Source organism: Jaculus jaculus, chromosome 1 (genome assembly GCF_020740685.1).
Source record: "Jaculus jaculus isolate mJacJac1 chromosome 1, mJacJac1.mat.Y.cur, whole genome shotgun sequence".
In the NCBI taxonomy this organism is placed as follows: domain Eukaryota; kingdom Metazoa; phylum Chordata; class Mammalia; order Rodentia; family Dipodidae; genus Jaculus; species Jaculus jaculus.
In genome coordinates, this window is record NC_059102.1 from 47,001,684 (window position 1) to 47,016,720 (window position 15,037).

The 15,037-nt window shown below is 41.4% G+C and overlaps 1 protein-coding gene across 1 annotated transcript in view; it reads left to right on the forward strand.

The window, feature by feature from the left end:
- The first annotated feature begins 7,853 nt into the window (after window positions 1–7,853).
- Window positions 7,854–15,037, forward strand: part of Ankrd22 (ankyrin repeat domain 22) — a 48,882-nt gene continuing 41,698 nt past the window's right edge. The window contains exon 1 of the mRNA XM_045141147.1: window positions 7,854–8,134. Coding sequence (XP_044997082.1) covers window positions 8,114–8,134 — 21 coding nt within the window. The 5' untranslated portion in view covers window positions 7,854–8,113. The remainder of the gene's footprint in view (window positions 8,135–15,037) is intronic.

Here is a 15,037-nt window from a genome sequence, read left to right on the forward strand (position 1 = left end):
GTTTTGCAAATACCAAAAATTCCTGGATATCTCAAGGAAGAGGAAAGAAATCCCTGGAAATTGACTGGTACTAGACTTCTTCAAATCCTTAAAAAGCAAGGCTCAAACCACTTCCTTAAAATTGAGGACATGAGCCGGGCATGGTGGAGCACACCATTATTCCCAGCACTTGGGAGGAGGAGGTGGGAAGATTATTGAGACTTTGAGGCCACCTTGAGACAACATAGTGAAGTCCAGGTCAGCCTGGGCTAGAGTGAGACCCTACCTTGAAAAACCAAAAATAAATAAATAAATGAATGAATAATAAGAGCATGAGATCTATCTACTTTAAATGCCATGGCAGATTTCTGTCCCTCACAGTTGCATTAGTCTCTTTAGACACTGCACCACACACTTGGTTTAAGTCATAATTGTAGGTTTAAGAATTGTAAACTAGGGGAGGGGAAGAGAGGTTAAGAACTCAGAGAACATGCCAGCCCAGTGTGGTGGCTCAGATCTTTAATCTGAGGCAGAACAGAGTTCAAGGCCAGCCTGAACTATCTAGTGAAACCCTGTCTCAATAAATAAAACCAACCAAACAAAACCAAAAATGAACAAACAAAAGTAACTGCCAAGCACCTTTAAATGGCAGGCCATGGTGAAGTTCTGGCTGGTGGCTGAATGCTACATTCCTTAGAACAGTCTGAAATACAACATGACAGAATGCTTTATTGCTAGCCCGTGGATGTGTTTGTTTACTTGCTTTGGTGGCGCTGCGATTGTTAGAGGAAAAGATAGGATGTTTTGTTCCAATAGGGTAGAACATTACTTATCCTATGGTAAAAGATTGGTTGAAAAGATGAGGCATCACCTGAGACTGGGAAGAAAATCAGTTTCTAAAGAGCAAGGTGAGGAACTTGGCAACCACCATGACCTTGACACAAATGTCTCTGCCTTGAAGTGAATCGCAAGTTACAAACAGACTAGACCTCATCCACTTTCCAGGCTCAGCACACAACATGATACAGTAAACAAAAGAGACCACAAGAGAGCTGAGCTGCAACATCTCTTCATCCTTACATGACACCAGAAATAATGGAAAGTGATCCTGCAAGCATAGACATTACTCACCTTCCCAGGTCAGAGAGGTTAGCTCACACCGAGTCTCTGCTTGTTTCTGGCTATCACACTAGGCAGCAGAAGCTCATAGGTTAAATCATGGGCTGCTTGCTGAACCACGGGAGAAGTGGAGTGTGCAGAACAGGTTTGAAGAAACCTTCATGCATTGGGATATGATTTATCAGTAGGGGTTTATCAGCAGCAGAGGTACTTCTTAGTTTTCTATTTTGTTTAACAATCTCCCCCTCCAAATGTAAATAAACCCTCTTGCCTCCACCACGTTAAGGCATCTCACGAAGTAGGGAACACAAGTCATGGATTCTAATAACCAGGGATCCGTGCACATGACTTGTTTTCTCTTAAAGTACGCGAGCATAATGCACACCATGGGCACGCAGTAAAGAATGGCACAGGGACAGAACACACCACAGAATTAAGTGCTGCTAAACAATGACGTGACCTATTTAAAATTATTTAAACTTACAAGGTCAGCATTTTTAACGTTCATCCTCCATTATCTTAAATTTCTTATTCACCTGAATAATTTAAATTTGCTTTTTTAAAAAATTAATTTTTGTTTATTTAGTTACTAATTTATTAATTTGAGAGCGACAGACACAGAGAGAAAGACAGATACAGAGAGAGAGAGAGAATGGGCACGCCAGGGCTTCCAGCCACTGCAAATGAACTCCAGACACGTGCGCCCCCTTGCGCATCTGGCTAACGTGGGTCCTGGGGAATTGAGCCTCGAACCAGGGTCCTTAGGCTTCACAGGCAAGCATTTAACTGCTAAGTCATCTCTCCAGCCCTAAATTTGCTTTTTAATAAGACAACAATTTAATCTTGGAAGTACTGTTATAATGGAGCATAGCCCCAAAGAATCCCTTAAACAAACAAACAAAAGCTTATCAAATTTAAATTAATTTGCAAATATAAACAAAATTTAACCCATAAATTCTTTTAATAGATATTTGTGTTAAGTTTTTAATAAACTCTGATTCTAAATAAAAATGAAACAACGTGACCCCAATAGGAAACCACCAAATATATAACTGTAGACTTTCCAGCAGGAGAGATCCAATGCAGCAATTGTGTGATTACGACCAATCCACTCCTTCCTTTGCTTTAGTCTTTGTCTGCCCTGTGAAGGAGGTGCAGATCTTCTAAAGACTCTTTGTACCATTTATGGTTTGAAACTGTCCAATTAATGAATCTCTGTTTGATCAAATGAGCATTTTTCTTGAATCCAGGGCTAAGCAAGCATTCTACCATCTGGCTACATACCCTGTCCTCTTTTTACTTTTATTTATATATTTGACACAGGATCTCACTAAGTTGCACAGACTTACCTGAATTCACTCTGGATCTCAGGTTGGCTTTGAATTTGAAATCTTCCTGCCTCAGTCTCCCGAGCAGCTGAGATTATGAGTCTGTGCCACCAGGTTCAGGGCTCAAATTAACTCTTTGAACATTTTATTGCAGAGGACTGGCAAGATGGCCCAATGGGTATGAGTCCTTGCTGCATAAGCACAAGGATCTGAGTTTGATCCCCAGCAGCCACATAAAAAAGAGCCCACTCTCCATTATCAAGCTCCCACCAATTGTGGGCTATAAGAGGGCCTATACCCATTAAATTCTCTCTAACATCATAATGGTTATCCCATTTATCTGGTGCTGACTTCACTCTCCATTGGAGACTTTGCTTCTCTTTTGCAGATGGACACAGAACCTGAGGACAGAATCAGCCCATCGCACCTCACCAGAGCCCCAGCTGAAACCATAGAGTAATGGGGAAATGAGCAAGAGTGCTGCTTTCTTGGAGAACCTGGTACCAGTACAAGGGTGAAGGAGATAGACACAGAGAACACTCAACTCCTACCAAACCAGATATCCAGAGACACAGAGGCTCCCAAGACCTCATTACTGAAGTAGACCTAAAATGAACCCAACATGGTTCAGGGAAGTTCATGGAAGAGGGGGTGGAAAGATTGTTAATGTCACATGTTGGGACATTATGCACAGAAACAGCACAGAGACATTGCCTCTTCCCCATAACTGATGGCTACCCCCACAATGCACAACCCACATTCCCCAGTGAGGAAGGTCCCTGCAGAAGGGGGAGGACAGGGAGGAGGCTAACAATGGTACCAACAGGGCTGTATAATTGCTGTGTACATAACTAATAAAAAAAGAAAGGCAAAAAAAAAAAAAGAGTTAAACACACACACACACACACACACACACACACACACACACACAAGATGAATGTGGCCATGCATGCCTCTACCCTTAGCATTAAGATAGGCAGAAACATGAAGATCACTGGAGTTCACTGATTAGCCAGCCTGGAAAAAGAAAAGAAAAACAGGAGCAATCTCTAGACTCAGTAAGAGATCCTGCCTCATGGAAATAAGGCAAAAGAGCAATATCGTCCTGTTGCCTTCTCCTGTGTGTGCGTGGAGGGTGCCCATCAGGGAGCACGTGCCCCACGCATCCACACGTCTTCTACATGGACATGCACACCCACGCACTCACACCAAACAATATTTATTGCACCTCAATTTGCTTTTTTTTTTTTTTTTTTTTTTGAGGCGCTCCACCAACACCAGCAGGATGCTGGGTCTCCTTTTTTTTTTTTTTTTTTTTCCGAGGTAGGGTCTCACTCTGGCTCAGGCTGACCTGGAATTCACTCTGTAGTCTCAGGGTGGCCTCGAACTCACGGCGATCCTCCTATCTCTGCCTCCCGAGTGCTGGGATTAAAGGTGTGCGCCACCATACCCGGCTGCTTTTTAAAGGGAGTTAAGACACTATATTAAAGAAGTGGTTATTATTATAATTTTGCTTCTGAATGCTGTATGTAATCTTTACTTAGAAAAAATAAAAAACATAGCAAAAAAATTGCAGCAATCAGTGGCTAGCCCTCAGTGTATACACACACTTTCTTATTAGCAAGAGTACAGGTTTGATTAGATAGCAATCAAGGTTAAATGTATTATAATGGAAAAAGTCCTTGTGTTATCTAGACACATTGTACAACCAAGGACTACAAGAAGAAGGAAAAAAAAAAGGCCTTGATAAGGTATCTAAACCCTTTCATTTCTTACTCTGGGGAACACTAAGGTATAATTAATGATCCTCACAATCTTAGTCCATGGTGATGGAAATACAGAAACAAGTCACAAGCTTCTTACTGATTTCCACTCATACATACTTCAAATATGTCCTTTAGGCAAAATTAATGTAAATGTGAATGGGCAGCTTTCCTCAGACATTTCCTTATTTTGCCTTCAAATACTTGTGTATTTCTGTGAGAAATATCTATCTAAGTTTCCTAGCCAGAGGCATGTCATCCTTGACCTGCCATTTCCCTGGTGTCTGTTTGTGGTACTTGGGATAGAACCTAGGTTGTCACACATGCTGATCAGTTACTCTACCACTGAGCTACCCCTCCAATCTCCAGACATATATATCTTAGATGGATAATTTATGCTACCTTTAGTTCCCAAACACCTTCAGAGCACTATTTTAACCAGGGTTCTGCAAAGAAAACACTAGTTATTTATATAGAATGTGTGCAATATAAGGAGTTGGTTAGGTAGATAATGGATGGCTGAAAAGCAAAGAAAACACTGAGGAATCACAGAGATGAAACTGCAAGAGCAGCTGTCACTCCTTGGGCTTTGGGGACAAAGAACAGAGGTTGGGCTGGCTTATCAAAGTTGAGGGAAAGACCCTGAAATTCCATGACTCAAACCTTAACATGTCATTTTCTGACCCCACTGGGGACTTCAGCATCTTAAAGGAAGACTCACTTGAAGCTGGGTTGGTACTGACAGTTCTGAGAAGGCTGTCGCTAAGCGTGAGGAAATAACTGGACAAGACAGAGTGAAAGACCAGTGCTGAGTTGATACTGACAAGATCAGTGAGCATGCAGGAATCTTCCCTCCACAGCCTTGTCAAGGCAGCGGTGGGGCGGGGTGGGAGGGAGGGGCTGGGGGGTGGAAAGAGTGTATCAATATCAGCAGCACTGAACAAAATATAATAGAATTCACTGGATGCCAGGAAGTAGCAACTCACTGCTAGCAATCTGTCTGTCTACCTTTCCAAATCTGCAGTGGGTTCCCCCTCTTCTGATCCTTGTGGCTATGCTTCAGGTTCAGGCTACCATTATCTCTCCCTTGACCTAATGCTGTCGCCTCTTCCCTGGACTGGCTGGTTCGTCCCTTGTTGCCACACATCCACCCCCATACAACTGTCAGATTGAGTTTATTGCATGACACATACTCCTGTACTTCACTTCCTCTAATGGGAGCCATTGGAGAGTACTGGACAGCCATGATAGGTGAAGTGCTGAGCTTCCATGGATCATACCCCCCTGAATGCTCTGCTGACCCATCTTTGAGGAAGTCTTTGGGGTACAGCTCACTGGGTCATCTCCTTTCTCACAGCCAAGGGTGGCCCCATCTATCGGCAGGATCAAATGGAAGCTTCTAATGTTAATGTGTCAGTGACTGACTCTGATTACTTCTTGACAGAAGACATTCCTAATTGACAGTAATTTCTTGGGATTTCTCTCTCATTTGTCTTTGTAATTAGGGGCTCAATTTGCCAGATAGTGAATTCTGCACATTCTGGCTTTTTATCTGGAAGTACTCCTTTACATTCCACTTGAATACTATAATTTCTCAAACCTGCTTCTTTCATCTCTAATTGACCTGTTGGCTTAGCCCAAGGCTTCTGTTCCTTACCAGTATTTCAGACTGGAAGCCCTTTGCTGTGGGATCTGTCCCGTGTGTCCCAGGATGTTCAGCAGCCTGGCCTCCACCTGTCAGTTAGCAACCTCCCATGTTCAGTGGTGACCACCAAATGTCTTCAGACAATACTGAAGATATTTAGTTTTAAGTGAAACAACACAACATCTTTCAGAAAGTATTTTCCATGTAATATTTCTTAAATTTATTTGAAATTCAAAATTGCCAAATCTGGCAATCTGTTTTGGGGCATACGTTATTGAAATCCTCTGCCCTACAGTTAAATGTGTTTTTACCAATTGTGATAACTCATTGTCTTTTTACTTTTCTTTGGTTTTAGATTTAATTCTATATCAAACAGTTAAGTTTTCATGATTATAAAATGAACATTATTCCTTTATAACTGGATGACATCCATCAAGCAATGCAGAATCTGCTTAGATGAATTGTGATGCTGTTATAAAATTATTTAAATAAAGCTTCCATCTTCTGTCAAGGAGAAAAGTCTGGGTAGGAAACTAGCAGTAACTTTGACAAAGGAGCAGGAAAAAAATGAAAAGTCTGTCCATAAAAATTAGGTAAAATAAGTTATAAAGAAGCCACAAAGGGTTACAAAATTTTTGCTTAAGAAAATGAATTTCTCAATGAAGAAAGCATTAGTGTTTTTGTAACTCAACCGGTAGATACTTAAATGCATTTGGAAAGAAAAGAAATGTAAAATCAAGTTAAAGAGGAAGCCAGCTGCAAGCTAGGTGGGTATTACAAACATGTATTTCCTCTAACTGAAGAATTTGCTAATTCTTAAACTTCTGGAAGGCTGGCCTTAATGGCAATTCTATAGGAGAGTATGTAATTCTTGTTATACCATTATAAAAACAACTCAAGAGGGCTAAAGGTGTAGCTCAGTTATAAAGTTATAAAGTGTTTGCCTAGTGTGAGTGAAGTCCTAGTTTGGATGTACTGCACTGAAGAAACAAAACAAAACAAAACAACTCCCTAAAAAGTACAGTATGTTTATCAGTGAAGTGGGGGGAAATTTCCTGAACAGGTATTTCAAAGGTCCCTAATCTCTGTCCACTAAAGAACCCAAACTGACTGGGAAAATTACATGAATTTGCTTGGGAGGGCCAAGGTATTCCTGAATGAGTCTGTGTGTGGGCTTAGAAAATGTGTTTCAATTCTGGGAAAGTCTGAAACAGTGCCTTGATATGAGTGTATGAAGAGAAAATTATGTGAATAATTCGTAATATACAAATAATATAAAATATAGCATCTAAAGGATTTGGCATATTAGCATATTTGGACAAGTAAATTGATGACTTTATAAGAACATTTATTAGAGAACAGTACTGGGATATTCAAGACAACTTTGTATTTATCCTGTTAGTAAACTGAGATTATTATAGTGGTCACTACGGACCAGGACAGTGTGAGGGACTGGGATAGAAGAGGTTGGCTAACAGGTACCAGAATACATTTACATGGGTGGAACAAATTCAATTGTTCTACACCACATTAGAATGACTCATTCACAGTCATTTGTTACGTAGTTTATTTTATAAAGAACTGTTTTAAAGAGATGGAAATGCTAATAATTCTGGGTTGACCATTATAAAACATACACATATTTCACACTTATAACACAGCACCACACAGATGTATATAATTACTATCTGCCAATTAAAATTGAAAAAACTTACAAGGTAAGTTACCTTACTAGCTTATGAGATCATCTCATTGGCTAGGGAAGTATTACTTGCCAGTAGAGACTGGGAAAATTGGGCATGATTTGTCAAGCCGATTCCTGTGTCTCACAAGTGAATTTGTTGACCAAGAGTCTTTCCCAATGGCCACCGAACAGTAAATTTCAATTGGGAAATGTCCTAAATGCGGTATCTTACTTTGAACTCAGAGTCCTTCCTGCCAATTCAACACTTCCCCCACCATCCCAACTGTGCTGCGAGCCACCACACGCAGAGGACATGTGACTCAGAAACCGGTTCCCCCGGTGTAATCTTGTAATCGTGATACAGCGTTTGGGCCATTACCTGTAAGCCAATGCTTTTGTTTCCTTGGCTAGCCTCTCTGGAAGGTGTGCTGCAGTCGCCTAGGCCTCTAGAAAGATCTCAAGGGTGAGGAAAGACTTTGCCACCGCCTGAACTTCTGTAGACCTTTCTCTCCAGGAAGAATTTTGATGTTCATCAGAAACACCCTCAGAAGATTCCAGACTCTGTAGAGGTGAAGCAAACCTGTAAGGGGCCATCATGGGAATCCTGTATTCGGAGGTATGTCATATTTCTGAACACGGGGTTCCAGAGGTGTTAAAAATAGCTGGTGCTTTTCAAATATAGTGCCTATCCTTGTTAATGCCTTCCTTTCTCCTGCTTAACATTCTGTGAGAACATTTAGTCAGAACACGCCCTGATCTCTAGTATGTTTAATATTTTCCATATTTTAAAGCATTAGTTCAAAATACTAAAATGTCAGCTAGGTGTAAGTCAAGTGTGATATGATACACATTTCAAGACATCATGTTTACAGAGGTAATGTGGACTTTGAAAATCGAGTTTGAGTTGTGTTTTCTTCATACTAGACACCCAGAGATAGTAAAAATTGTAACTAAGCAGATATTCTGAATATCTAAGTGATTGACTGGTTCTTTTTATAAACCCACATGAATAACATAGAACCTTTCAGCTTGGTATTTGAAAGAATGTCCACCTTTTGAAATGATCAATAGAGACCACCATCATGTAGAAGAGGGATAAAAACAATTCAATATTAAAAATTTGAATATTTCCTTTCATATGGCTGATAGATGTGAATATGTTCTCCTATACTGAAAGTACTAGAATAGACAAAAAGCAGTATAGAGAGTGAGGTTTGAACAAGAGTACAAGAGGCATGATGACATTATTATTGTTATTATTTATGACTTACTCCAGCTCCTTTCTGACACAACTTGCTAATCTGCATTCCATTTCCCATGTTCAAGGGTATCTACCTCCTTGCTGATGTCTATCTTTTAACTTTAAAGGTAGTTGTTTGGCACTTCTGGTGTGTGTGTGTGTGTGTGTGTGTGTGTGTGTGTGTGTTTCTTTAGTAAATGTACTGTTAGCTCGTTCCATCATCCTGTGTCTGTTTTGCTCAGTGATTATTTTGCCTCATGAAGAACTCATACACATGAATAGGAGAAAACATATAATCTTCTAAAGTGCCAAGCTTTACTTGCTTACAAGGCGATTTCTGGGGCTCCCACAGCAGAGTCTGACAGCGTGTGGTAGGGTCCAGAAAGCTTTTACAGAGACTCTCAGGTGATTCTGTTGTGCGTGATTGGTGTGCCACCATCCTGGGAGACAGAAATGCTACTCTAGGCTGGTGCTTTTCAAACTTTAATGTGAGTGTTGATGACCCGAAAGTCTTTCTCAGGTGCAGTTCTTATTGTGTAGGTCTAGATGAGGTCTGAGATCATGCATTTCTGCTCCCTACCATTTAAGCTGTTGGGTCATGGGCCATGCTGTGAGGAGCCAGGTGCCAGCCTGAGCTGTGGGAACAGTAACCTTTTCCTTCTAAGTCTCAATTAACAACAGTGCAACCATCTGCCAGTCTGGTGTTGGTTTGCTGATTTAGTGAGTGGTTGAATCAAGGTAAGGCTGGTCCAAGCCAGGCATGTTTAACTATTTGCAAGTATCAATGAGAATATTCCCCAAAGTGGCATAAATGTTTCAGTTTTTACATCTATCAAGAGTAAAGTAACTTGGGATTTTCTTCCCTGCCCTTTTATTGGCTATCTTGAGGCAGGGTCACACTCTATCTAGCTCAGGTTGACCTTGATCCTCCTACCTCTACCACCCTAATATAAGGAGTTAAAGGTGTGAGACACCACACCTGGCTTTCTTTCTGTTTATTTTTAAAAGAAGGTTTATTTGGTATACTGTGTGGGGTAGTGGGCTGGGCTAGAACAAATGTACAGCCTAACTTGGAATTTTCCATTAAATCTAAAAATAATTAAACCATAAACACACACCACTTCAAAAGTGGTTAACTAGAAGCTCACAGGTAATTATTCAAAGCTAATGATTAATACTATTCATGAATAGTATAAAGTATTGTTGCAATAAATGTTGTTGCCATACTATTCAGCTTGGTAAGGGAAAGCAGATTCTAGATCCTTCCCTGTCATTTTGCTCACACAAATCACCTAGGGACTACTAGTCATTTCAGGAAGTTTGATTGCCTAATAATTTCTCGAGGTCAAAATTTCTTCTTGTGGTCAAAAACTTGCTGCCTGAACTGATTAAAACGCAGTGATGAGCTGTGAATGAAAATGCTCCCTGCAGCCCTGGGCTCCCTAAGCCTCACCCACAAGTCCTTCTCTCAGATGAGGGGGTGTTCCCCTTTCAGAGACCTTATTAAAAGAAGAAAGGTGCCCCAGAGAAGAGAAAGAGAGAAACACATACCTCATAGAACAGATGTGAGCTTCTCCATAATCACAGTTGTTCAAGGAAAGAATAAAACACAGGAGCACAGCTGTGGACTGACTTGTCTTCGAGTTGCTGGGGGTGGGGGTGGAGAGATGGCTTAGCAGTTAAGGCATTTGCCTGCAAAGCCAAAGGACCCATGTTTGATTCACCAGTACCCACATCAGCCAGATGCACAAGGTGGCACAGGCATGTGGAGTTTGCAGCTGGAAGCCCTGGCACACCTATTCTTTATCTATGTATCTATCTATCTACCTATTTACCTACCTACCTACCTCTTTTTCAAATAATAATAAAAAAAAAATGTTGCTAGGAAGCTACCCTCCTCTTCAACACTGCTCAATGACATAACTTGTAGCAAGGTTAAATGTTTATGGTTTTCTCTCAGTAAACAAGGGTGTAAGGTAGATGTTTTAAGGATATTGTTTAGGTCTAGGAAAGGGGAGTTCTAGGAACTTAAGGTTACAGGTCATTTTGTCCCTAAGTAAGCAAAATATAATTGCTATCTTTGACAAGAGGTCTTCAGGGAAACATACATAGTCCCTGTAAGCCAGCTGTGCTTATCAGTGACATTTGAAGTTTCCCTGACTTATCTAGAAGAAAAGCAGATCAGATCCTGGGGGCAGAGCCTCCTTTCTCTCCCACTCTCTTCTCCTCATATTTTTTCTTGTCTTCCTGTCTTTCCTAGCCTCCCTGAAGAGAGGGCATGTGGGCTGGGATGAGGAGGGCTTACCAGAGCAGGGCCTACAAGCTCAGGAGAGGTGAGAAACCAACAAGCTGGTAAGGATCTGTTGATAATTTTACTGTGATGGGCTTTACCCTCAGGATCAGGTGGCTCTGAGAGAGAGCTGACTGGTCTGTCTCAGGGGGCAAGAGCATTGAGTGGACCGCTGGATCAGATGCTGTACTCTGGTTCTGCTAAAAGAGGCAGGCACAGTTTTTCCTCTTTGGGCCCTCTCTTTGTTTTGTAAAATATTTTACTTATTTGAGAGAGAGAAAGAAAGAAGCAGGGAGGGCTGGAGAGATGGCTTAGCGGTTAAGCGCTTGCCTGTGAAGCCTACGGACCCCGGTTCGAGGCTCGGTTCCCCAGGTCCCACGTTAGCCAGATGCACAAGGGGGCGCACGCGTCTGGAGTTCGTTTGCAGAGGCTGGAAGCCCTGGCGTGCCCATTCTCTCTCTTTCTATCTGTCTTTCTCTCTGTGTCTGTCACTCTCAAATAAATAAATAAATAAAATTAAAAAAAAAAAAAGAAAGAAGCAGAGAAAAAGACAGGCAGATAGAGAGAATGGGCACGCTAGGGCCTCCAGCCGCTGAAAATGAACCCCAGACACATGTTCCACCTGGTGCATCTGGCTTCCTTGGGTCTTGGGGAATCAAACCTAGGTCCTTTGGCTTTGCAGGCAAGTGCCTTAACTGCTAAGCCATCTCTTCAGCCCTGGCCCATGTCTTTTGACTGGCTACTTAATTCCCCCTCACTCCCAAGCTTTCATGCTTTAGCTGAGCAATATATCCAGCTCAGTGAGTAAGTTCTTTGACTATTTGCTATCTCAACAGCATCACCAGGCTCCACAAGGCAGGTGTTTTGTTGCTGTTGCACCAGAGATTGAACTCAGCATCACCCACATGTTAGACAAACACTCTATGGCTGAGATACAGCCTAGCCCTAAGGCTGTTCATCTTCAGCACTATATTTGTCTGCCAGAGTTCTTCCTTATGAAGACATTGCCCTTTTCCCTTATAAAAATGGGCAAACTTGGGCTGGAGAGATGGCTTAGCAGTTAAGCACTTGCCTGTGAAGCCCAAGGACCCGGGTTCAAGGCTTGATTCCCCAGGACCCACGTTAGCCAGATGCACAAGGAGGCACACGTGTCTGGAGTTCATTTGCAGTGGCTGGAGGCCCTGGCGGGCTCATTCTCTCTCTCTCTCTCTCTATCTGCCTCTTTCTCTCTCTGCCTGTTGCTCTCAAATAAAGAAATAAAAATATAAATAAAATGGGCAAACTACATCCAGGCTTTGGTGAGATACCAGCTACTCTCATCATGTAGAAGAAGGTCGTGATGCAAAATATTTCAAAAATGGGAAGAAGGCTTTGACAATTGAATTTAGAATGTTCAGAAACTTTGACTTGATGAGCTACCACAGTCCCCAGAGACTGTGGCCTTGGGAATGGTGGACACAGACCCAAAAGGAGATTCCTAAAAATCAGGTATGATGAAGTATCCTTTTAAGCTTAAGGAATGCCTAACTACAAGACTGGATATAAGCAGAAAACACACAGACATACAAATAATAATCTTTTCAGAAAGACTCTTTTTGTCAGAGAAGCTAACTAATACTGTAGGAAAAGTGATTATGTTGAAATAAAGAAGACTGGGTTGGGATGTAGTGTCCAGAGAGAACAATTTATATTTGAACAGGTTTTGTTGAAAAAAACTGGTAGAGATAGGGGAATAAGTAAATGACTAAAGAGAAGGCTACTAGAAAAACCTCCAATTTGGGAACTCTGTGGGATCAGAGGTGGGCAAGACCTTTAATCTGTCTGGGTCACAATTCCTATATCTATAAACAAAAGATGGTTTGGAGAGATGGCAATGTGGTTAATATCACTTGCTTGCACAGCCAGACAGCCCAGTTTCAATTCTCCAGTACCAACCTAAAGTCAGATGCAAAAAGTGGTGCATAGTCTGGAGTTTGTAGTGACAAACCCATACTTTCTGCTCTCCCTCCTCCCTCCCCTTTTTCTTAAATAAGCAAATGAATGAATAAACAAATAAAATTAAAAACCTGAACTCTACAGTGATATTTAGAAACAGACCTGGATGACATTTGGTTCAGCACTCAACAGTGGGTCGTCCTGTGGCATGGGGTGGGGGGCAAAGCCCCCTGGCACTCTTCCTTGCTCTCTCTACCTTATTTATTTATATAGCGTCTCTAGCAAGTTTTTGTCATTCCATGTCAAAAAAGAATATAGAGGGATTTCCATTTCCATTGTTTTTTAATTCTTTCCTGGTATATCATAAATAACATTGTAGTAAGTCACACTTCATTTCAGAAGCATTTATAATTTTAATGTAAGAAAAGATACCAGAACTGGCACATTGTATACATGTATGCATTCATTCACCAATCCCTTTACTTAATTGATCACGTACTGAACTCCACAAATGAGATATAGTGTCAAATACAAAAACAATGAGTGTGGGTGTATTGGCACTAATAGTGTAAGAAAATGTATCTGCAAATGAAAACACAATTGCAGATTGTGAAAAGAAAGATTCAAGGAAGCAACAAGATAACAAGATGATGAGAGTATGTAAGACACATGTGGAGGGGTCCATTTGACCTGAAAGACTCCTCTGAGATGCAAGAATCTTGTGCCAGAAAGGCTGGGAAAGGTGTACTCAAGGTCATATGTATATGGAGACTCAGCGAACATAACTAAGTAATGATGTGGAGGAGTTAACTTACCTGCAGGCATTAACAGGTGTGGGGTCTTATGGAATGTAAACATGAAAACAATAAATAACTGACTAAAAGTTGATTTGCCTTTCATGATGCAAGTTCCAGCAATTCTAAGTGGTATTATTAGTATAGAGTTAGTCTAGCAGAACCCTCCACCTTGGCAGACATTGTGTAACAGAAAGTCCTGGTGCCCAGAAACCCTGAGAGTGATAGTCTGCTGAAGCTAGAGGGCCATCAGACACCACCAGATCGTGCAGGCCTCAAAAAAGAAAAAAAAGAGAGAGAGAGAGAGAGAGAGAGAGAGAGAGAGAAATTTCTGTTTTATTCTTAACACGATGTAAAGAAATGGTAGGACTTTAAGAAGGAGAGGAACATAATCTCATTAGAGTTTAAAAAGAGCACTTTGGTAGCAGGGGAAGAATGGGTTGGAGATAGGTGAGAGGGGATGCTGGGAACATAGATGCTAGCTGCTGCCCTAGGCCAGCGTGTGATCAGGATGGTTCTTCTTGATGGGCTCACGATGAACTTTCAGTGAGAAATTGCCAATTTTGGAGGTGAGGTGTAAAGGATAGTTGCTAAAGTTAATACCCAGGATTCCCCCCCCACACACACACACTAATCAGGGAAAGTGGTGCTGAAGACAGGGACAGAATCCAAAGTTCTACTTTTCTATGTTACATTCGAGCTACATGTGAGACAGCTGCATGAGGAGGGAAGAGGGATCGAGGAATGCAGCTCTGGGCAGATGCCGGGCAAGAAGTCATAATTTGAAAATGTGCACACAGTTGATATTTAAAGACATGGGAAAGGATGGATTCAGGTGGGAAACAATGAAGAGGGAAGAAGTGAGGAAGACCAGACCTTTGTAGAATGATGTGGCTTTCTGATAGTAAGGACACATCTGGAACTACTTCCTTTGAGCATTTTTGGAGATTGTAACATTCAGTAAACACATATTCAGCCCTTGGAAGATTTTTTTATTTTTAAAGAGGACACACCCTTCCTTATTCTCAAAATGAAAATTTAAGGGATCCAACTTCTGTATTATGAAATTATCTGTTCAATATTAAATGTGGTAAAGGGGAAGAAACTCAAGTTTCAGTCTTATAAAAGGTCAAACAGTATAGGACTGTGAGCCAGGAGTCATCTCTCTCACCTCCAGGGCCCAGGAAACATTACAGAGGAAGTGGCAATTAAATATGGTGCTCTCACTGCTAGAGCCTCTTCCAGGGAGATGACCAGTCG